A 22,643-nucleotide genomic window follows, 5' to 3' on the forward strand; every position below is an offset into this window, starting at 1 on the left:
AAAAATCATATTAAAGAAATTGCCTCCAAACTAAATTCAACATGTTTTGCTATTAGCTCTATGCAAGAGATAATAAATATCTAATACCTTAAAAACAATATACTTTGTATATTTTCACTCGGTAATGAGTTTTGGAATAATATTCTGGGAAAATTCTACAGATAGTAATAGTATATTCCTACTACAAAAAAGAGTAATTAGAATAATAGTAGGTGCCAAATCTAGGGAATCGTGTAGGCCATTTTAAAGAAACTACAAATAATGCCCATGGCTTGTCAGTATATATTGTCATTAATAAACTTCCTCCTATGTAATCGTGAAAACTTTGTAACTAATTCAACAGTTCATAGCATAAATACTCGTCAAAAAATGACTTTCAAGCGCATCAGCAAGTCTATCGTGCTATCAAAAAAGAGCGCGTTATATGTCAGTAAATATTTTTAATAGCCTCCCTATGGATATAAAAAATCAAACTCAAAACATAAGATTATTTAGGGCCAAATTAAAGAAGTACCCAATTTCTCACGCCTTCTATTCTATAGGTGAATCCATGATGCATTCAACAATGCTTCATGAATATTTCTCTTGTATTCAGTATCAATACTAATCCCTTGTGTTGTACTAGTAAATTGTAAAACTCTTCTGTATATATTTCAATTAGACTGTGACTACAATTAAGACTTTGCAGTACTACTAAGATTTTTTTGACATGTTCCATATTCTAGCTGTGAAGTGATATACAAATACCATGGAATGTAAATAAATACAATACAGTACAATACAACAAGGAAAATATTTATTAAGGAATTAATGCTAAAACTTAATTAGGAACAGTGCACAAAAAATTAGCTACTTAGATGTAAATCATTAAATGAAAGAAAATTGGAGAAGGTAGGAAAATTTTTATATAGGTACAATAAAGAAAAAATGGGAGGAGAAAACTAAGCTTTGATTCTTCGATATGTTGTCCTGGATGCTCTATTTATAGTTCCACAGATCATCTGTATTACTGACGAAGTAGATGAAGTGCTTGCTTCGTTTTGTAATATTGTCACTCACAACTATTTTTGACATTGCCTTGCAGAGATGCATTCAGTACTGTGACTTCAAAATGAGCTCAAAACTTTTAGTAAGGACTTGAGTCAACAAGTTACCTGAGTTGTTAGAAACTTGCAGACAGAAGCTCTTTGAGTCGCTCACGTACACTGCACTGAAATCTATATGCTTAGTGTTGATGTTGAGTGATGGGTATACCATCTTTACCTGCAGTGGCACAGTCTGAAAAAAACCATTAAGGAAATAGTCTGATATACTGTAAAGGGAGACCACCCTCAAGAATTAATAAAAATGAATGCCAAGCAGTGGCGGCAGATTGACTGAGGCAAGTGAGGCAGGGCCTCAGTCACTTGGCTTAACTGAAATCAAATTTTGTTTTTATGTAATGTATTAGTTATTTGAATGAAGCATATATCGCTGTAGAAGCATTTGAAAACTTTGTGATGTAGATAGACCTGTTTTGCAGTTAAATTTGTTCCTGAGGCCAGAATCGCTCATGCTGGGTCTGGCTTGTGATGTATATAGACCTGTTTTGCAGTAAAATTTGTTCATGAGGCCAGGATCGCTCGTGCCGGGTCTGCTTCTGGATTTTCGTTTGTCTTCGCGGGCTTATGACGTTGCGCTTTAAACATTGTAACTGAGGCACAATTCGTCTGGCCCGGTCAGGTTTCACTCCTCTCAACCATGGGCCGGCCTCAAGGGTAGAGTGGGGTGGGAATAGGGTGACTTGTCTTCCTAAATAGGCCATAAATAACAAACATTCCAGCTCTTTGGCAGGCAGAGACCCACACTATTCTCTCCTCTTATGTCTTAGTTTATGACTTAAGCGAGGGTGTTGTACTATTGTACAGTACTTCGTGTAGTGAATCTGGACCAATGTTGTTATGTATTTCGGGAAAATATAAACAGAAACAAATGCCAGAAATAATGCTGGTGTAGTTAATTCATTGTTAGAGTGTCCTTTTTCGAGAAGAAATATTATTGAAAGAAAGGAAGTTTTAAATAAAGAGAGAGCCGACCGAGATACCTACGACATCGCTGACAATTTTTCTGACACATAATCTTAAAACGTGAGTTTCTATTGCATCCTGGTATGGGCAACATAAATGGTTAAGTGGTAATGTGGTGCAAAATAAACTTCTCTGTTGGCCTTGTTTGTTGCTGTCAAAGGAAAAAAATAAAAAGAAAAGAAAGAAAGGGAAATTTCAACACATAATATGGGTTGCTTCATCACATTGAAACAATCACTGAAACTCGTAGCATAACAGCTTATTTGGTGAGTGAATTTATTATTTTTCATTACTAGTAATAATAATAGACTAATAATAATAATAATAATAATAATAATAATAATAATAATAATAATAATAATAATACAGTAATAATGATATTAATAATATAACAGCATAATATCATAAATATTTTCTATCGGAGGCACTTAAACTAGTTGCATCTGGCCTCACTGAGGATTTGGATCACCGGCCGCTACTGATGCCAAGAAGACTAAAATTACGGTAGGCCTAGTTCAGAACACAGGAAAAAAATATTCTTACCGATATGATTGCAAATATCAAATTAGACCAGGTATTATTATTTATTGTTATTTAGGTAGTATGATTTCCATTGAGAACAGATCTACAATTGAATACTAGCCTAGATTATATATGTAACAGATATGTCGGGGTTATAGGCTTTGAGGTTAACAACTTTTGTCAGGTTTACTACGCTGCCATCTAATTGTTACATAAGGAGTCACGTCATAATACCCATTTGAATTGCATTAACGACTGTGCTGCCATCTCGTGTTCGTTTACGGTGGACAGGTGGCGATCCTGGCGGTTGTTCTCTTCAAAGTGTTGCCGATTTTAACATAGCGAGGAGTTATCTGTTACATATTACTTTGTATGATCTAGGATACTAGTAAAAAAAAGAAGGAAGCTTTTGGTGAATAGAAAAATGTACTTACGATCAAGAAACTAAGCATAGATATAAGAAAATAATTATAAAGTCTTAGATTTATAATGTGCTGTTATGTGTTTGTGAAAGTTGGGTTTTGACAAAAAGTGACAGAAAAAGATTGGATGCAACTGAAATGTGGGTCTGGAGAAGAATGGCAAGGATTAGAGGAACAGATAAGAGAACAGACAATCAATTTTGGAAATTAACAATAGAAAAAAGTCCTTTTATGGTCATATATTACGCCACAATAATTTTAAGACAAAATTCTCGGAAAAATAACAAAATGAAGACCTCGAAAGGCGATCCTGGAAGATTCGATGACAATCATAAAATGTCAAGACTATCAAGAAAAGAGTAGCTGAAAGAAGAGAGGAATATTTTTGCTGCCAAAACACTGCTTTTAGATGAAAAGCAGAAGATTTCAATTGTAATTTTATCTATGTAAAGATTAATTTTTGGTCCCACAGATTTATCTTTCATGGTAACAGTGGTTATTAGAGGAGAAAAATTCGCTCCAGCGATGGAGATCGAACCCAGATCTTGATATTCTTGACATTTTATGATTCCCATCGAATCTTCCAGGATTGTCTTTCGAGGTCTTCATCTTATTTTTCCAAGAATTTTGTCTTAAAAAATTGTGTGACGTAATATATGCCATCATATATGTCGAACATGGAGTAAGGCCACAAAGGGAAAAACACTAGAGGAGGGGGATTCGATCCGGTACTGTGGATTGAACTTCGGCGTAGCACAGTGGTTAGGGACCTGGGTTCGATCCCCGGCGCCAGAGCGAATTTTTCTCCTCTAATAACTATTGTAATTTTATATTAATTTGTTCACCTGCTTCACATGTGAAGGTTTCTGAGTGAACACAAGGTCACGTTTTAAGGTGACGGATTTCACTAGTGGATTTTCTGGAGAATCTCCTTCCAAGATATAGAGTCCATACCCAACATCCTTCACATCAAGGCTACACTTCACAGTGACCTGGAACAATTTGTAATAAAATATTTAAATTCAATTACTACATTCGGAAGCATTACAATTTCTTTTAAAAATTAAGGTGTTAAATCAGAATTGGTAAAAAAAAAATCTGACATGAAAAAGCCCATGGAAGAACCAGGTCGACTAGCTGACTGCTGACTTTACGTTCACACACCTCAGCAGAGGTGAACGATCATCCAAACAAAACTGGGATAACATGTGGTTAGCATGATGATAACCCCAACCCCACACCCTTTATAACTGGCTTAAGAAACCAGATTTCGCTACTCATTGTAGCTTCTCAAATCCATCACGATGTTGGATGGGCAATGATTCCATACACTGGCCGAAATTTCATGAAAAAATATATTTCCCTATGAAGACTCGAACTAGCACTCATTTATCATATTGTTAACCCAAGGCATGACGCCTTAAACCATGCAGTTACAGAGCGGGATAAATTAGAATTGGTATGAAATCAATATAAACAGTACTGGTGGGTAGGATATATATATATAATATAAATTCTTTTTCGTTATTTGTAACTCTATAGCATCTATTAGACGCTTTATGGTTGTGCTAACAGATGGAGTTATTTGTCAACAATGTGACACTGAAACGTGTGTTCAAGTTACTGCCCAGCGACAGTCCTGATGTATTTTTATATTTTGGTGATTGGTTAATTAATATTAACCTGGCACACCCACAATCACACAAATTTCCAGACTCTAGAAACCCAGTTAATTTTTCTTCTTCAAGAAAAATTCACCGAGAGTCGAGCCCGGGAATCGAACCCAGGACCTCTAGATCTGTAAGCCAGCATGCTGACCAACAGACCACGAAGGCAGTCAAGGGTAGGCTATATTGTTCACAAAAGTTAATATATTAGGCCTAAAGGTACGGTCACACGTCGCTACTTTTGCAGCGCTACTTTTATACTGCAGCTGCAAAAGTTGCGTGTCGTGTTCACATGTAAGCCAAAAGTAGCGCGCTGCACGCTACTTTTCGTGCTGCGCAACCCGAGTGCTGCAAAAGTTGCAACTGGAGGTTGCGAGTCTGTTCACACGCAAGGCGCTACTTTTGCAGCCGCAGTCATGCTGCAGGTTTCCATCTCCGTGTTGACTTCTCAATATACATTTTGTGGTTATGTTCGCATTATTAAGAAACTCATGCGAAAGCTTCCTTATCTATTATTTGCTTTTCTGTCGTATCTAGTATTCAGAAATTGACATTATTTTTACTATAAAGCTTTATAAACGCCTATATACTTAAATGATAACCTAGATCATATATATGATCTAGGATGATAACCAACAGTATATTCACGTAATCAATGTTGGCAACCCTCCTGTTTGGAACTACGCTACGAAAAATAAAAAAAATGAATTATATCGTCACCAATTATGCTCAGACTGTGTTGTGTATTTAATAACTGTTACAAATAATTTATTTTCATCACATTTAACATTAAAATATATCCAAACAATAAAAGTATCATTGACACATTTGGGTGGTAACACTGGTTGCAACCGCAGCAAAAGTTTCAACAAAACCGATATCAAAAATGCTGTGGCTGCAACCCTGAGAACCCTGTTCACGCGTCGCTATTTTTAAGTTGCGCGCAGCATGGAAAAGTAGCGAGCAGCAGGTTCGGCAGCCGCTACTTTTCGGGTTGCACCGTTGTTCACACGTCACAGTACAAGAGTTGCGCAGTTTTTTGTACCGCAGCGCTGCAAAAGTAGCGATGTGTGATCGTACCTTAATGGTACGAATGTCGAAAAGCAGACATTTCAAAGTTTAAAGAAATGTTTCCTTCTTAGCACCAAATGTAAAACAAAAGAAACATTACCTCAGCACACTGTTGGCTTTCAAGCACCATAAAGTTGTCATAGATTAGGCGGTTACCCCTGCAGTCCAGCGTGGTGATGCGTACCACCTCAAAAGGCTTTCTGGTGTCCACCTGTGCAGACAGTGTGGACTGGGTCTCATTTGAATACGTCAGAGTCCACTGCTCCGTGTATGTGCCATCAGGCGCACCCATGATGGTGGGGACGTCCACTCTGAGCTTGAGGTTCGCGCTCACTAGATCCATCGTCAGCAATGGTGTCTCGATCACAGCATCCAACACCAGCTGCACTGGCTGCAGGTTACTACCCCATGGACGGATGAATTGTCCCTCTTCCTCCCTGACACAGCAATGGCTGCATTATTATACGATTTCAAAGACCTTGATCCTTCATTGGGTTATTTTACGACTCTGTATCAACATCTAGGTTATTTAGCGTCTGAATGATATGAAGGTGATAATGCCGGTGAAATGAGTCCGGGGTCCAGCACCGAAAGTTACCCAGCATTTGCTCGAGTTGTGTTGAGGGAAAACCCCGGAAAAAACCTCAACCAGGTAACTTGCCCCAACTGGGATTCGAACCCGGGCCACCTGGTTTCGCGGCCAGACGTGCTGACTGTTACTCCACAGGTGTGGACTAGGCAGTTCTGAACTGTGCTGGAACAAACCTATAGTTTTATGTTATGAAGAACAAGTTTCTGTGTGGGAATTCTAACTTTGAAGCTTAACAACAATAGCTGTAAATATAACAAAAAACACGATCGTGCAAAAAAATATTTTTCTACACTAAAAATTTTTGGAATTGTAAATTTTCAAAATGTTAATTTTGCGTTTGTACTAAACTGCTCTTTAAAAAATTACTCACAAGATTTTAAAAAATGTTCAGTACGCCTATTATTTTTTGTCTTAAAGGTAACATCCATATTGATAAGCCCTAGTTCAGTGGTTATAATATGTCGAGGCCTTAGTTTGAAACTAACGTAACTACAAAATTGACATTTTTAGGTTTTTTCACCAATCAATAATAATTCGTTCTTCTACTTTGTCACAAAAATCGCAACTCAGTTCCGAACAGTCTTATATATAATGCAGTTCGTAACTACAAAACATGATAGTATAGTTCATGTGAAATAAGCATATTGCCTGTTAAGAATTTTGTTGTGAATAAAACACTGATTACAGTTAAGTTAGTTTCACATTAAGCTCTCGATATGCACAGCAAGACGAAGGAAAATCTTTTTCTTCATATATAATAATAAATTGACCACCTCTGTGGTGTAGGGGTCAGCATGCTGGTCTCTTACGCAGAGGGCCCGGGTTCGATTCCCGGTCGGGTTGAATTTCCTGGTTGAGGTTTTTCAGGGTTTTTCCTCAACCGTAAGGCAAATGCCAGGAAATTCGGGCCACAACATCCCTGAAAAATCACCGGCCTCATTCACCACCGAAATCATATTCATAACAAATCAGTAACATATATACAGTCGCCATCTAGTTCACAACAATAGAACCAGTCTCAACCATAGCACATAGGTCTTCGGATTTCAACCAAAGATTAACTCGCGATATGACCAAAGATGTTAAAGCGAGTATAAATAATAACAGCGAAGGGAAAAAGAAACATTATTTAATGATGCTTTTAATTTTGATGTGAAATGTCTAACAAACAAATTTAACGTGGGTGAGAAAAGGAGAAATGGTCAACAAATTTTGACTGTAGTCTTCTATCAGGGACAGAGTTCCTTTATATGCTTTATTCCACGACATGGGTCTCCAAATTTCATTTCTCTCTGAGAGGAAGTCATACTAAGAATTTCATCACCCTAAAGGGTTTGTGCTGGCGAACCTCGAATCTGATGACTAGCAGGGTGACACCTAGACCACGAGGATGACAAATCAGAGGAAGAATTACTTTTCAAACAATAGCAATTCACTCTCTTGCTCACAAATTCTACAGTCTTAACTTCTACCTCTCCTGTTCTTTGTGGGAACATGCTTACCTGTATGCCTCTGCTATCCGTATGTATCCGATAGCCACCGCACTGAGGTGCACATTTTCTGTGATATCCTTGTCGCGCACAATAGGGGCCAGCTTCACCTGGAACATGGCTTCCCCATAGGCGGGCACATGTATCTCCCTGGGATAGATCTGTGGACATTATAAAATCCATCTATCATAAGATGTCACTGATAAGTGACATTGCAGTATACTTACTTACTTACTGGCTTTTAAGGAACCCGGAGGTTCACTGCCGCCCTCACATAAGCCCTCTCTACAATCATATCCCGCCTCCCTCAAATCCATTTTAATATTATCTTCCCATCTACGTCTCGGCCTTCCCAAAGGTCTTTTCCCCTCTGGCCTCCCAACTAACACCCTATATGCATTTCTGGATTCGCCCATACGTGCTACATGCCCTGCCCATCTCAAACGTTTGGATTTAATGTTCCTAATTTTGTCAGGTGAAGGATACAATGCGTGCAGCTCTGCGTTATGTAACTTTCTCCATTCTCCTGTAACTTCATCCCTCTTAGCCCCAAATATTTTCCTAAGAACCTTATTCTCAAAAACCCTCAATCTCTGTTCCTCTCTCAAAGTGAGAGTCCAAGTTTCACAGCCATACAGAACAACCGGTAATATAACTGTTTTATAAATTCTAATTTTCAGATTTTTGGACAGCAGACTGGATGATAAAAGCTTCTCAACCGAATAATAACAGGCATTTCCCATATTTATTCTGCGTTTAATTTCCTCCCGAGTGTCATTTTTATTTGTTACTGTTGCTCCAAGATACGAGGGGGATCCAGGAAATAACGACAGTTTTGTTGTAATAATTAAAAAAGGATATATTTATTTGAAAAAACAAAGTCTGTTACATAACTGAAGCTTCCTTTACTTCTCTATATAATCACCACCTACATTTAAACATTTGTCGTATCTGTTCACTAGCTTTAGAATTCCCGTGTTATACTCCTCTGGCGCCAGTTCATTAAGCCAGGTGTTCACTGTCTTCTTCAACTCTTCATCACTTCCAAAACGCGTACCACCCAGAAAGTCTTTCAGCTTAGTGAAAAGGTGAAAATCGCTAGGAGCAAGGTCTGGACTATAGGGCGGATGATCAAAGATTTCCCAACCGAATTGATCCAGCAATTCTCGAGTTGAAGCAGCAGTGTGCGGGCGGGCGTTGTCGAGAAGAAGCACAACTCCTCTCGAAAGCATTCCTCACCTCATGTTTTGGATGGCTCGCCGTAGTTTTTGTAAAGTCTTACAATAACGATTTGCATTGATCGTAGTGCCTTTTGGCATGAAATCCAGCAAAAGAACATCTTTGCGATCCCAAAAGACGTAGCCATCTTTTTGTGTTGAGAGAGTCTGTTTGAATTTTCTCGGTTTCTTGGGTGATGAGGGATGATGCCACTGACGTGATTGGCGCTTGGTCTCTGGGGTGTTGTGAGACACCCAGGTCTCATCACCAGTCACAATTTGATCAAGAAAGGCGTCTCCATCTGTGTGATATCGCATCAAGAATGTCAATGCTGAGGCCATTCTCTGAGTTTTGTGTTGGTCACTCAGTTGCCGTGGAACCCATCGTGCACAAATTTTGTGGTAGCCAAGATGTTGCGACACAGTTTCACCAAGCAAAGAACGAGAAATGTCAGGAAAGGCAATATGCAATTTGTCGAGTGATGTGCGCCTGTCTTGCAAGATTCTGTCGTTCACTTCAGTCTTCAGGTCTTCTGTGATGAGTGATGGGCGTCCGGGTCGAGTTTCATCATGGACATTTGTTCGCCCGTTGTTGAACATTTCGCACCATTTTCTCACATTTCTTTCATTCAGTATCACCATACACTTCTTTCAATTGCCGGTAAATTTCTGCAGGTTTCAAATGTCGGGCATTCAAAAATCGAATCACACTCCTCACCTCACAGTCGGCGGGATTATCAATCACGTCGTTCGTTTTGAAGTAACACAAAATGCACAATGGCGACTTGTTGCAACCAGTACTCACAACATTATGAGAACACATGTTAAGGAAGCCAGTTGACCTTCAAACAAGGAAGGGGAGTCAGCTGCGCGGCGGGTATGCGCGAACAGTCGTTATTTCCTGGATCCCCCTTGTATTTGAATTTTTCCACCTCTTCGAAGGATAAATCTCCAACTTTTATAGTTCCATTTTGTACAATATTCTGGTCACTACTACTATTACTACTTTAAAAATGACATAGGAAGAGAAATTTATTAGTGCAGTTGTTGCGGCAGAGTAATTCTGTGGAGATTCTAGTTGTCTTTAATATTGCACAATTATTCAATTCACTTTTAACTACTAGATATCCGTTATTTCGATTTGTCGCTGTTTATTGGTCCTATCATCAACCAGAATTGCCAAGAATCATATGTATGCCATTTTAATAATATTCTTCTTATTTAGTCATCCGATTACATAAATTGTGTAAAAGTGACGCACCAAGATTTCGACTAATAAATAAGTATGTTTCAGTTTGTTACCTTGAACAAATTGAAGTCCTCTTTACCGTAATATGAGCCCAGGAAGAGAGAGAAGTCGCTGCTCTCTACCTCATCAGTGTTCGTACAGGTGTTGTGTGGTTCAGAAGCATACATGTCGAGCACAAGACTGAAGGGCTGCGACTCCACCCCCCCGGGGTGTCTGAGGAATACGTGCCATATGAAGTCGATGTCGATACTGCTCTCATTCCGAATCCGCACGCGTCTGGTCTGTGGTGGCCCCATGTTGGCAAGGCAACCAAACCTGCAAAAAGTAATTATGGCGGAAATAAAATAGTGATGAAGTTTTTGAATGCTGGAGATTTTGCTATATCACAATTTTACGTTCTTTTAAAAATAATATATCGGAATATGTATTATATGAATTTCTTGTGTTAAATTCTATCGTACCTGGTTTACATGCTTCGACTTATTATCGGTCATCTTCAGAATTGGTCGTTGCTGGTCGTTGTTTCCTGTGTGGGTGTGTTTGTGTAACAAAACAAGAGGCGCCAAGACCAGCAACGACCAGTTCTGAAGATGACCGATAATAGGTCGAAACAGGTAAACCAGGTATGATAGAATTTAACACAAGAAAGTCATACACTACATATTCCGAAGTGATACAGTGTTAAAAGTTGTGTAATCAAGATGTATAATAATATGTCATTACATATGTGATTGCCAAGCACTTTATAACTACTACTTAAATGAATACTTACTTACTTACTTACTGGCTTTTAAGAAACCCGGAGGTTCATTGCCGCCCTCACATAAGCCCCCCATTGGTCCCTATCCTGAGCAAGATTAATCCATTCTCTATCATCATATCCCACCTCCCTCAAAGCCACTTTAATATTATCTTCCCATCTACGTCTCGGCCTCCCTAAACGTCTTTTTCCCTCCGGCCTCCCAACTAACACTCTATATGCATTTCTGGATTCGCCCATACGTGCTACATGCCCTGCCCATCTCAAACGTCTGGATTTAATGTTCCTAATTATGTCAGGTGAAGAATACAATGCGTGCAGTTCTGTGTTGTGTAACTTTCTCCATTCTCCTGTAACTTCATCCCGCTTAGCCCCAAATATTTTTCCTAAGCACCTTATTCTCAATCACCCTTAACCTCTGTTCCTCTCTCAAAGTGAGAGTCCAACAACCGGTAATATAACTGTTTTATAAATTCTAACTTTCAGATCTTTTGACAGCAGACTGGATGATAAAAGCTTCTCAACCGAATAATAACAGGCATTTCCCATATTTATTCTGTGTTTAATTTCCTCCCGAGTATCATTTATATTTGTTACTGTTGCTCCAAGATATTTGAACTTCTCCACCTCTTCAAAACATAAATTTCCAATTTTTATATTTCATTTCGTACTATATTCTCGTCACGAGACATAATCATATACTTTGTCTTTTCGGGATTCACTTCCAAACCTATCTCATTACTTGCTTCCAGTAAAATCCTCGTGTTTTCCCTAATTGTTTGTGGATTTTCTCCTAACATATTCATGTCATCCGCATAGACAAGCAGCTGATGTAACCCGTTCAATTCCAAACCCTCTCAGTTATCCCGGACTTTCCTAATGGCATACTCTAGAGCAAAGTTAAAAAGTAAAGGTGATAGTGCATCTCCCTGCTTTAGCCCACAGTGAATTGGAAATGCATCTGACAGAAACTGACTTATACGAACTCTGCTATACGTTTCACTGAGACACATTTTAATTAATACTTAAATGAATTATATATAAAAATTCTCTCTTAACCGAGTCATATGCCTTCTTGAAATCTATGAATAACTGATGTACTGTACCCTTATACTCCCATTTTTCTCCAATATCTGTCGAATACAAAAAATCTGATCAATAGTCGATCTATTACGCCTAAAACCACACTGATGATCCCCAATAATTTCATCTACGTACATTATACTGCGTCACAGTGACGAGAAGACGGGCAGTACCTCAACAGTGGCTCCTTCTCAAGGCTGTTCACATTCATGGGAAACATCAATGGGAAGCCAACAACCTCTGCTACAATCTCTATGTAGAAGGAGAGCAGACCCTGGATAGAGACGGTGATGTGGTCGAAGTATGTTCCCCAGGTGTTCGCATAAACCCACACATCCACTGCCTTGGACTCATAGGGATTCAACGTATCTGCTGTTGGCCTGAGGAGAAACATTATTCCTGCCTTTGAGGGAAGATAATATTTCCAGTAATCTGTAAAATATAACAGCAGAAACAATCGATTAAACACGTCAAACATCAAACAACTAGAACCATGGCGTCTTTAAATTTCAAAGATAAATGTATTCAAATTAGAAATTGCCTGGTCACTAAGGTCACACATTATTTGAGGAGCATCGTTTGAAAACGTATTATGTGCCACTTACAATTTTTTTACACGAACGACGAAAAACTGGATTACTCGTAAACCGGAGAAGTTTTCAAAACACTACACAAAACCATTTTTTAGTACTGGTTTCACAGTTTACAAATATGACGACTTGGAACCATCAGACTTCACAGCATGAAAGATAAATGAATAGAAAGTAACAAATTTAATTTCGTCCACTGGGGGACTTAATACGTTTTGAAACGATGTTCCTCATTTTTCTCTTGTACGGTAAGTTTTATGTGTTTCGCAGTCATTCAGTTTCTCCATCATGTTGCGAATCTAATATGTCCGAAGACAGGTTTGAACCTCACAAATGATACCAATAAGGCATCACTCATGAGGCAACTAAGCCAGGAGATAACGTGGTAGGTGGCCAGTTCCTTTTCTCTTCATTTCACACATCACTGACTTGTAACATATTACACTAATCAGACTTCAGAATATGAGTGTTATAAGGTAGTAAAACTGTCTCAGTTCTGATCAGAAGCTGTAAATTATTTTCTAATGTTCAGGAAATTGCATTATTATTGTTGAAGTTAAATTGGTGTCATCACAAGAATGTGCGCAAACTGTTGTTGATAGGGTTGCCAGATTTTCAGAATGTCCGCAATTAGATTCATTGTGATGTTGACCTCACAATTTTGCATATGGTGCCACAATTACATTTATTCATGAACACTTTCTTGCAGGCACTATCATACCTAAATGTCATACATATTATTTTATTCCCTCTTCTTACCCGATCGTCACATTCATGCTTCCCCTCCTGCTCTTGCAATATAATTTTTTATATATTATTTTAATGTACCGAAGTACATATGATATTTCCATGCAGATATTCTGCGTCATCATACGATGAAAGAGTAATGGAACGGAGAAAAATTCTCTCCGGCGCAGGGATTTGAACCCGGGTTTTCAGCTCTCTGTGGTGATGCTTTATCCACTAAGCCACACCGGATACCACCCCGGTTTCGGACAGAATCGTCTCAGGTTAAGCTCCAACTCTTGGGTTCCCTCTAGTGGCCGCCCTCTGCACTACGTCATAGATGTCTATGAACGTAGGACCGAAGTCCACACATGCGCTGAGGTGCACTCGATGTGAGTGACTAGTTGGCCGGGATCCAACGGAATTTTTCTCCGATCCATTACTCTTTCATCGTATGATGACGCAGAATATCTGCATGGAAATATCGTATGTATTTCGGTACATTAAAATAATATATATGATATGCGTAAATCACTTCGTGATTTAAGATGGCGCTTATTCTGCCGGATCCTGGCCAATTAGTCACTCATAACGAGTGCACCTCAGCACATGTGTGGACTTCGGTCCTACGTTCATAGACATCTATGACGTAGTGCAGAGGGCGAGGGAACCCAAGAGTTGGAGCTTAACCTGAGACGATTCTGTCCGACGCCAGGGTGGTATCCGGTGTGGCTTAGTGGATAAAGCATCAGCACGGAGAGCTGAAAACCCAGGTTCAAATCCCAGTGCCGGAGAGAATTTTTCTCCGTTCCATTACTCTTTCATCATATAATTTTTTATGCCTAGTCACTACTTTATAACTTACCCATTATTTATCTACTACAGTATTTATCTCCTAAGTAATGCTTATTTTCCAATTCTATTTTTCATTATCATCTAGTATTTATTTTACTATACTGCTTATTCATTTCTCTATTTATTTCTTCCATTTGTAACTAATCTCATACCGTACTATCTTTCCCGTAATTCTTATTTATGATTATTCACTACTTTGCACTACAAGAGTTTCGTTTTTTCTCTTCACAACTTCTTTTCTACAAGTTCTTACATCCACTTCCAACTAATTTCTTCTATTCTTTCCTTCATTCCAACATTAATGACTTAATTAAACCTATTCAAAATTGTCACTACTACTACTATTTTTTTTATCCTTTTTTTATTAGTTTACTTATCTCGATCTTATTTTGCTTACTACTAATCACCAATCATTATTTTATCCCTGAATAAATACGTTTGTTGTTAGATATATTTCTTACATTTAACCACGGTTCCCTAATTTCACTCGTTTCGTTCACTTATTTATCTGACTTGTTTTCTTTATTCTGTGGTTATCTTAGTTCGTCGCCTGTAAAAAGTTAATTATTCCAGTACACACTTACTTAAGGGGAGATGATGGTATTTCTTAAAACTTTTTTCCTATTTGGTGTAAAATATTAATTTTTTGTATGTAGAGAGCTCATAACTGTGGCAACTCAACCAAACAAAAATATTTTGAAAAAAAAAAAAAAATGATTTGGGGCCCAAATTTGAAAAAAAATATACCCAATGCAGGATTGTACTAAAACCGATATATCTAAACCATTTTTAAAGATAGATTCAAACAGTTTTTTGCAATGTATTTGCAAAAGCATGTTCTACAAACTGTCTGTAACAGAATTTTATTATTAGTTCCTACGTTTGTAAAATAAACAATTAAAATTCAATAACAATGTTCTGATTTCCTTTCTTGCAAACAAACGGACGTATTTTTAAAATAAAATAAATTAACAAAATTCTGTTATAGAGAAAAGTTTCCTAATAGTCTAAAAAATGTGTGTTCTAAATTTCATGCATGTATCTTTAATAGTTCAGAAATTATATCCATTTTTTCCTGGCAATGTAGCAAAGAAAATTAAGTTACTGGAAACCGATAAAAGCAGGCGTGTGATTTAAAAATCCATAACGCAGGAAGTTTAAAAATGACGTATCAACACCCGATAAGGGCACAAATACCCACAAAATGTTATGCAGTGCATTCCACACATATCAAAGGGTATTTTAACGAAAAAAAATTTTTTTGAAAATTTAATTTACCGGAAACAGCAATAAAAGTGGGCGAGTGATTTAAAAATCCATAACGCAGGAAGTTTAAAACTGGCGACTCAACATCCGACAAGGGAACAAATACCCACAAAATGTTATGCTATGCATTCCACACATATCACAGAGTATTTTAAAGAATTTTTTTTTTTAATTTACTCATTTTTCACCAAAAAATACCATCCTCTCCCCTTAAGTAGTTCAATTTATAAATGAAATCAGATATCGCACTTACTTTTGGGATTATGATGTATGCATTTTGTTTCTGATCAAGAAAATGAAAATTTATCTTCTATTTTTGATGAATAGGAAATAATTTAATTTAGCTCTACATGTGTCTTTTGAGCGATAGTTCAAGCAATTAAACTATAAACAGTAATATCATTCAAAACATGATAAAGGAATTCAATTCTTGTGAAATATATACCAGTAACGAGAAAGTATGTATCATTTTCGTGACATGGAGTTTTTTGACATTAGCTTTAGTTGCGTTGGAATCAAACATGATAACGAGTCTGTACGTAAGTGTATTGTTCTGTGACAAGGACACAGACTTTATCACTAGGTCGCAGCTGATTATCACACAGATGTTACAGCTATACACGAGGTAGATTAAAGCAACTTACTAATCCTAAGATATCGCAGAGTGCAAGATCACTATTACGTGAAATAACTTTCCCGACGTCCAAATTAAACGAAATTAATAAAACATTTACGAATTCATATACTACGAACATCTGTGCGGCCAGAAAAAAGATTTCTGAAATGCTAGGACATGACTGAATTCTGAGAGCCCGAGATGTTGCAGAGAGTGGTCAACAATGAGACAAAAACTGCAATTTAATTTTCATTAAATACATGATGAGTTATTTTTACCGGTACTATTTGTCTGCACTAGAATCAAGACATACATTTGTACTTTGTAAAAAATCTTAAAGGACACGTTACAACAAAATGGGTTAAATGATCCCAAACGTGGCCATTGGAAGCCATGTTTCTAACATTCTTTTGATGATAATTTAATTTTTAGCAAAGCAGTGTAAATGTCTCATTGTTAACCATTTTCCTCTATACAACCATGAAAGTAAATGAAAGACTGGGAAGCAAGAAGTAGATTAATGAGTGTATCATTTTAAGAAGATCAACAAAATGCAACATTAAGGAGTAGGACCTATGAAAACAATTTTTTTTGCACTTGTATATAATTTAAATGGTTATATATAATGAGAGATCTTTGAAATTAAGATTAAAATGTTAGTTTGAATTTTTTGACTAACCACAAGTCATAAACATAAAAAAAAAAATAAATAAAATATTTTAAAAAATTATGGTATTGATACAAAATGAGTTAGCTTCATCATTATTTGATACAAGTGCATGTTCTAGTGTTCAAATGGACCAGGTAACAAATCTATGTGAGAAAATTTTGAAAACATATCATTGAGAGATTTTAAAAATTACCAAAAAAAGCTTAAAAAATTGTATTTCATAAAAAATGAAAATATAAAAATTTCCTCAAATCAAAATTTTTCATTAAGTTACATTACAAGTATCATGCAAATTTTAAGTAAATATCTTTGATAGTGCCAAAGTTATTGCATTTTGAAGACTGAAACATAATTATTATAGAAAATTGTTTTGCAGAAATGTGTAAATAAGTTTCTGAAGTTAAATATCCTGAGAGTGTTCATGACCATTCAAAAATAATAACAGATCAGCTATTTGGCGTCATATCATGAAGCGGTTTTCTTTATGGATATTTAAATATATGAAGCAATTTTTTATATTAAAAAATTGTCATATTTGGTCAAATTTTGTTATTTTATATAGATCCTGCCCCTGTCAAACTTACGAATGTCGGGTCATACACTAATGGCACATTCAAATAACTAAGCTAGTTACATTAAAAATACATGATTATTGTAATGTATATCGGTATGTCTGTTATCTTTACAGCAGACTACAGTATTATAGGACCCTACAAATGATGATGATGATGATGATGCTGATGATGACGACGACGATGATGATGTGATGATGATGATAATAATAATAATAATAATAATAATAATAATAATAATAATAATAACAACAATAATAATAATAACAATGATAAACATCTGTGCATAAATGACTCCACTGTAAAAAAAGCGCGTGTGAACTCACGAACGATTGTTCTCAATGGTCTATTTCTAGTGGTTATCATGCTGCCTGTTTTACCCGAGTTTCGCGGATTCAACCCAGCCTAGACACATGGATTTAAAGGGTGATAAATTCGTTAGCATGGCCAGTTTTCTCCTGGAGAAAAGTAAAGCTGTGGGGGTCTGTGTCGTCAATGTACGTCACGTAAACGAACTCTTCCTAATTGATGGGCCCAGGCAAAATTTTTTGCCATTTCCTACTCAAATACAATACTGCCATACTACTACTAGCACTATTATTAACTCACCTGGGTGCTTGCCTGCCACCTTCATCTCCACCTCTTGCAACAGGCTGAGCTCTCTCGCAGACTTTTTAGCACAGTAGTTTTGAACACAGAAACTTAAAGCTGACAGAACGGGTGTCTCGTTCCGCACTATAAATGTCTTCTTTATGGCTGTCAAGATTAAATATAACTACATTTTAAATTTATTAGATCAATTTAAACGAAATCTGCAAGAAGTTTTAAGTTTCAATGTCTCTTGTTATAAGTTCATGTTTGTCATACATGCAGCTATTAAATATTTTGACAGATAATAAATAAAATCAATAGGAACTGAAAAGTCCTCTGAAACTTTTTCCATACCCTGTCAGTCACCTGCAAAATTATGCTACGCGCAGAAAAGGGTACTTCTATTTTGTCTTTTCAGGACCTTCTATGAATCATTGGTACCGCATTTATTTTGAAGGTCAACATCTAATATATGAGAGGATTTTCCTTTTTGCTTCTAGACTTTCGGAGATCTCGGCAACTCAACTATAGAAAACCAAAACGAAATGTTTTTACTGAATTTTCCTCGTCCCCGAAGATGAATCTTTAATAGAGTCACTTACATGAATTAATGACCTTCTTAGCCAAAATGTCAGCCAGGATTAACTCAATTTAAACCAGCTGAAGATGAGGCACTGAAAAGAAAATATTTCTTCATGTGCCTCACGTTCAGCTGTTTTTGTTTTTAATTAGCATTATTTTGAAGTTTAGCTAAATAAAAAACACACCCCTTGGTCCCTATACGCCTGCTTAGCATTACTTCGATGTTCCACATTGATCTGAAGCTGTGCTGACATAAATTTCGTATAATTTCCTGCTTTCACTTGACTTTTAAAGACAGTTGACGACAAACAGAGAATTCTCTTGATCCCAATCTGAACCCCATTGGGGTGTCATGATGAACTAAAATTTACCTCTTTATCAGCCGTATCTTTTTTTTTTTTTGTTTTTTTTTTCCTTGGGTTATTTTACGACGCTGTATCAACATCTCAGGCTATTTAGCGTCTGAATGACAACAATGACGACAATGCGTCTGTTTTATAATGCTTATATACGATCAAAATTGACCTATGGATGTGAATTATGGGGAGGGGCATCAGCAACTCACCTACAAAAAATTTCTGTTCTTCAAAACTCAGCCTTAAGATTATGGCTAGGAGTACCAAAAACCACGTCAACTGTTGCCCTAGAAATTGAATGTAATATTCAACCACTCAGACACTATATATTACAAAACGATCTAAATGAAGGTAATAATGCTGGTGAAATGAGTCCGGGGTCCAGCACCGAAAGTTACCCAGCATTTGTTCGTATTGGGTTGAGGGAAAACCCCGGAAAAAACCTCAACCAGGTAACTTGCCCCGACCGGGATTCGAACCCGGACCACCTGGTTTCGTGGCCAGACGCGCTGACCGTTACTCCACAGGTGTGGACTCAGCCATATCAATATGACGCCTGACGCCTGGCACATGGTAATCTTACACTAACATACACATCTTATTCCTAAATACTCTATTTCTATAAAATCAATACTTAATTTCTGGATATTCTGTATTTATATTTTCTTTGATATTGGTCTTCCACATGCAATGATAGTTGCTTAGAGACGAGGACTTTGGAGCACCACAGTCTATATGGATATAATTGAAATCACTTTTCCTTTATTTTTCTTTAACAAATCACCCAAATCCCCAAATACTGGGTATTCATTTCAAAGTGTGTCATGACGTCACTGTTGATGAGTCAGCGATTTGAAACGAGTTTCAGCTTTTATGTCAGAGAAGTTGCCTATTAATCAAGGCGTTCAATCTGAACTTGAGAACGTGTACGGTATAGCTTGAATGTCGTAGCAACAGATGGCGGGTCTGTATGGTCTGTGTGCTACCATAACCTCTTTCGAAATGTGTTTTGCGCGGCCAAGTCGTACGCAGAGTATTTGTTATCATCGGTTGCGTACGGTAGCATTCCACAATACAAATCAAATATACCATGTCCATGTTGACCGTCCAAGTTAATGTCAACAAATACGTAAGTAATCGTCTTAACCCTCTCCCCATATCTCGACAGTAAGAAAAAAACTCACCTCAGTACATGTTTCGAAACAGTTCACATTCCTGCCACTACCGGCATTACCGTATGTATCGGTAAGTACTCTTCAGAATGAACGCTGTACTTGCTAGACAACTTCCCTGGCACATAGGTAATACACCTCTGCGGAAGTGTAGGAAGATTGAATTCTCTAGGCTCATTGGCTAGCCACATGACGGCATACAGCGAGCCATGACACACTTTGAACTGAACACCCAGTATAGCAGCAATGCTGTGTACTCACCCTTGTGACATGGGAGACAGGTGAAGACCAGAACAGGAGGCCAATCAACTGTGTCGGAGCTCTCTGATGTGTGCAGTGACAGTGATGACGTCATGCTAGGGAACTGTGTTCCCAAAGTCACTTTTGAGAGAAGCTGCTCCTCTGTTGGTTGGGGGTCTTCTTCTTCATTATCTCCATCAGCTGACTCTATTTGCTTCTTAGAGTCACTTTCTTTGGGTTCTGGCTGCTCAATGTTGTATATGGCATCTTCAAACCTATCTTCTTCCACTTCCTTTTGTTTTTGTTTCATATTTATCTTCGAATTTTTACTTTTCTTAGAACCAGACTTATCCTTCAAAATAGCTGAGTTATTTTTCATTAACTCATGATCTGATAACTGTACTTCAGATAATTGCTTTCCCTTCTTCCTTGACTTTCTGTTATTTTTAACATTTCTCTCTTCCTCTTCCACCTCTGGATTCACCTCCTCTTCCTGGACCACAACTTCTTCTTCCTTACTTGCAGACATTGTGGAGAGATTTAGAGGATATGTGGGAGTAAACTCAATGGAAGGAATCCCATCGATTCCTGGAACGTGTACGAGTGGGAACTCCACATTACTGACAGACACCAAATCCACCTCTTCTTGCAGGTCAGGAACACTCAGCAGTGAGTCTTCCTCGAAGTGTGGGACTTTAATGAAGCTCAAGTCCAAACTCCGCTTCACTCCTCTTCTGCTGTAACGTAGCCTTCTCTTCAGGTCCTCTTCAGAAGAATTCGGTCCAAACTCTGATGACGATAACGTGATGTCACTGAGCGCCCTCACCCTGCTGAATTTCATGGCCTCAAAGGACGAGCGCATGCGTGGTAGGCTCCATGTCATGGTTTCTATACCTGGCACCTTCCCCTGTGGACGTACAATGTTCCAGGAAGAAGTTTCGCTATGCTTCCTAAGTGGATTTTAAAAATTAGTTTATTAAAGCATCCCATTTCAACGTGTCTCACTTAAATATGTCATAAAGTAAAACTCCACTTATACGTTTTATGCAAGCTGAAGAAAAAACCTATAAGTGAGAAAAACGTATAACTGAAATGGCATTTAATAACATCTAAAATAGCATCTGAAGATTGCATGGGGGGGAAAAGGTTGAGTCAATTTACAAAATTTTCACAAGATAAATTTAGAACTTTATAGTTAAGCCATCTGTGAGTTTGTAATAAAAGGTAAAAAAAAGGTATCCCCGTAACATGCCATGAAGGTACTTGGCGGCATGGAGGTAGAGCCCCATGCTTTCTATGACCTCAGCACTAGAATAAGGTGGTGTGTGAGTTTATAATATAGTACTCAAATTTATAATACATATTCTTAAAGAATGTAAAATTATTTGTAGGAAATCTTAGCAGCTTATAGCTAAAGCTGACTGATCTATTACATTTAAAATTCTAATCCAGAAAATTTTATGAATTGACTTAACTTGTTCTACCCATGTAATCTTCATTTAATAACATGTGATTATTTTATTTTTAAAAAGTCAGTAATTTTGGACTGCTTGCTTTTGCTTCCTCATAAAGGATAATAATAATAATAATAATAATAATAATAATAATAATAATAATAATAATAATAATAACAATAATAATAATAATAATAACAGCAACAACAATAATACGGTTTTCATCATATGCATCCAAATATGTTAGTGAAAAAAAATTAATTATTATATAGATATTATGTCTCTACTTGAAAAGTTATACTGGCAAAAATTTAAAGAGTTCGAGAGATGTACAGATACGGAAATAAAATTTGAAGTTCCCTTAATGTATAAGTTTCACTTACAACATACTGTACAGTTTTCTCTCTCTTCTGGTCCTTACTTTCCGTAGGCCTACCTACAACCTGTCAAGGTCCCATTCTATTGTTTCAGCATGCAGCATAAAGTTCTTTTTCCTTGAGGATGGTAATTATCACTTCGCAAGGTTCTCTTTCAAAAGTCATTTTAGAGACATGACATTTCCATTTAGTTATATAATTTTGAATGTTTTCTAAATTTTCTTTAAGTCTTAAAATTTTTGTCAGAAGAAATTTACGAATGTAGATATAATTTTTTAAATAACAATAACCGCAATATATTTCGGGTACTGGATCATACTGCCAACAGTATTTCATTATCGCTGTATCTTACACAATATCTAATTTGCTATTTTGCATTATTTTATCAGATAAAACCACACTGATTTTGAGTTAGAAATGATTATTAATATATCAAT

The 22,643-nt window shown here is 37.1% G+C and overlaps 1 protein-coding gene across 2 annotated transcripts in view; it reads right to left on the reverse strand.

Moving 5' to 3' along the window:
- Window positions 1-22,643, reverse strand: part of LOC138701015 (deleted in lung and esophageal cancer protein 1-like) — a 168,793-nt gene that overhangs the window by 3,355 nt on the left and 142,795 nt on the right. For both annotated transcript variants that reach the window (XM_069827511.1, XM_069827510.1), the window contains 8 exons: window positions 20,397-21,282; window positions 18,044-18,190; window positions 12,313-12,571; window positions 10,350-10,611; window positions 7,843-7,991; window positions 5,849-6,185; window positions 3,856-4,002; window positions 1,155-1,278 (listed from right to left, as the gene is read on the reverse strand). In XM_069827511.1, coding sequence (XP_069683612.1) covers window positions 1,155-1,278; window positions 3,856-4,002; window positions 5,849-6,185; window positions 7,843-7,991; window positions 10,350-10,611; window positions 12,313-12,571; window positions 18,044-18,190; window positions 20,397-21,282 — 2,311 coding nt within the window. The remainder of the gene's footprint in view (window positions 1-1,154; window positions 1,279-3,855; window positions 4,003-5,848; window positions 6,186-7,842; window positions 7,992-10,349; window positions 10,612-12,312; window positions 12,572-18,043; window positions 18,191-20,396; window positions 21,283-22,643) is intronic.

Source organism: Periplaneta americana, chromosome 6 (genome assembly GCF_040183065.1).
Source record: "Periplaneta americana isolate PAMFEO1 chromosome 6, P.americana_PAMFEO1_priV1, whole genome shotgun sequence".
In the NCBI taxonomy this organism is placed as follows: domain Eukaryota; kingdom Metazoa; phylum Arthropoda; class Insecta; order Blattodea; family Blattidae; genus Periplaneta; species Periplaneta americana.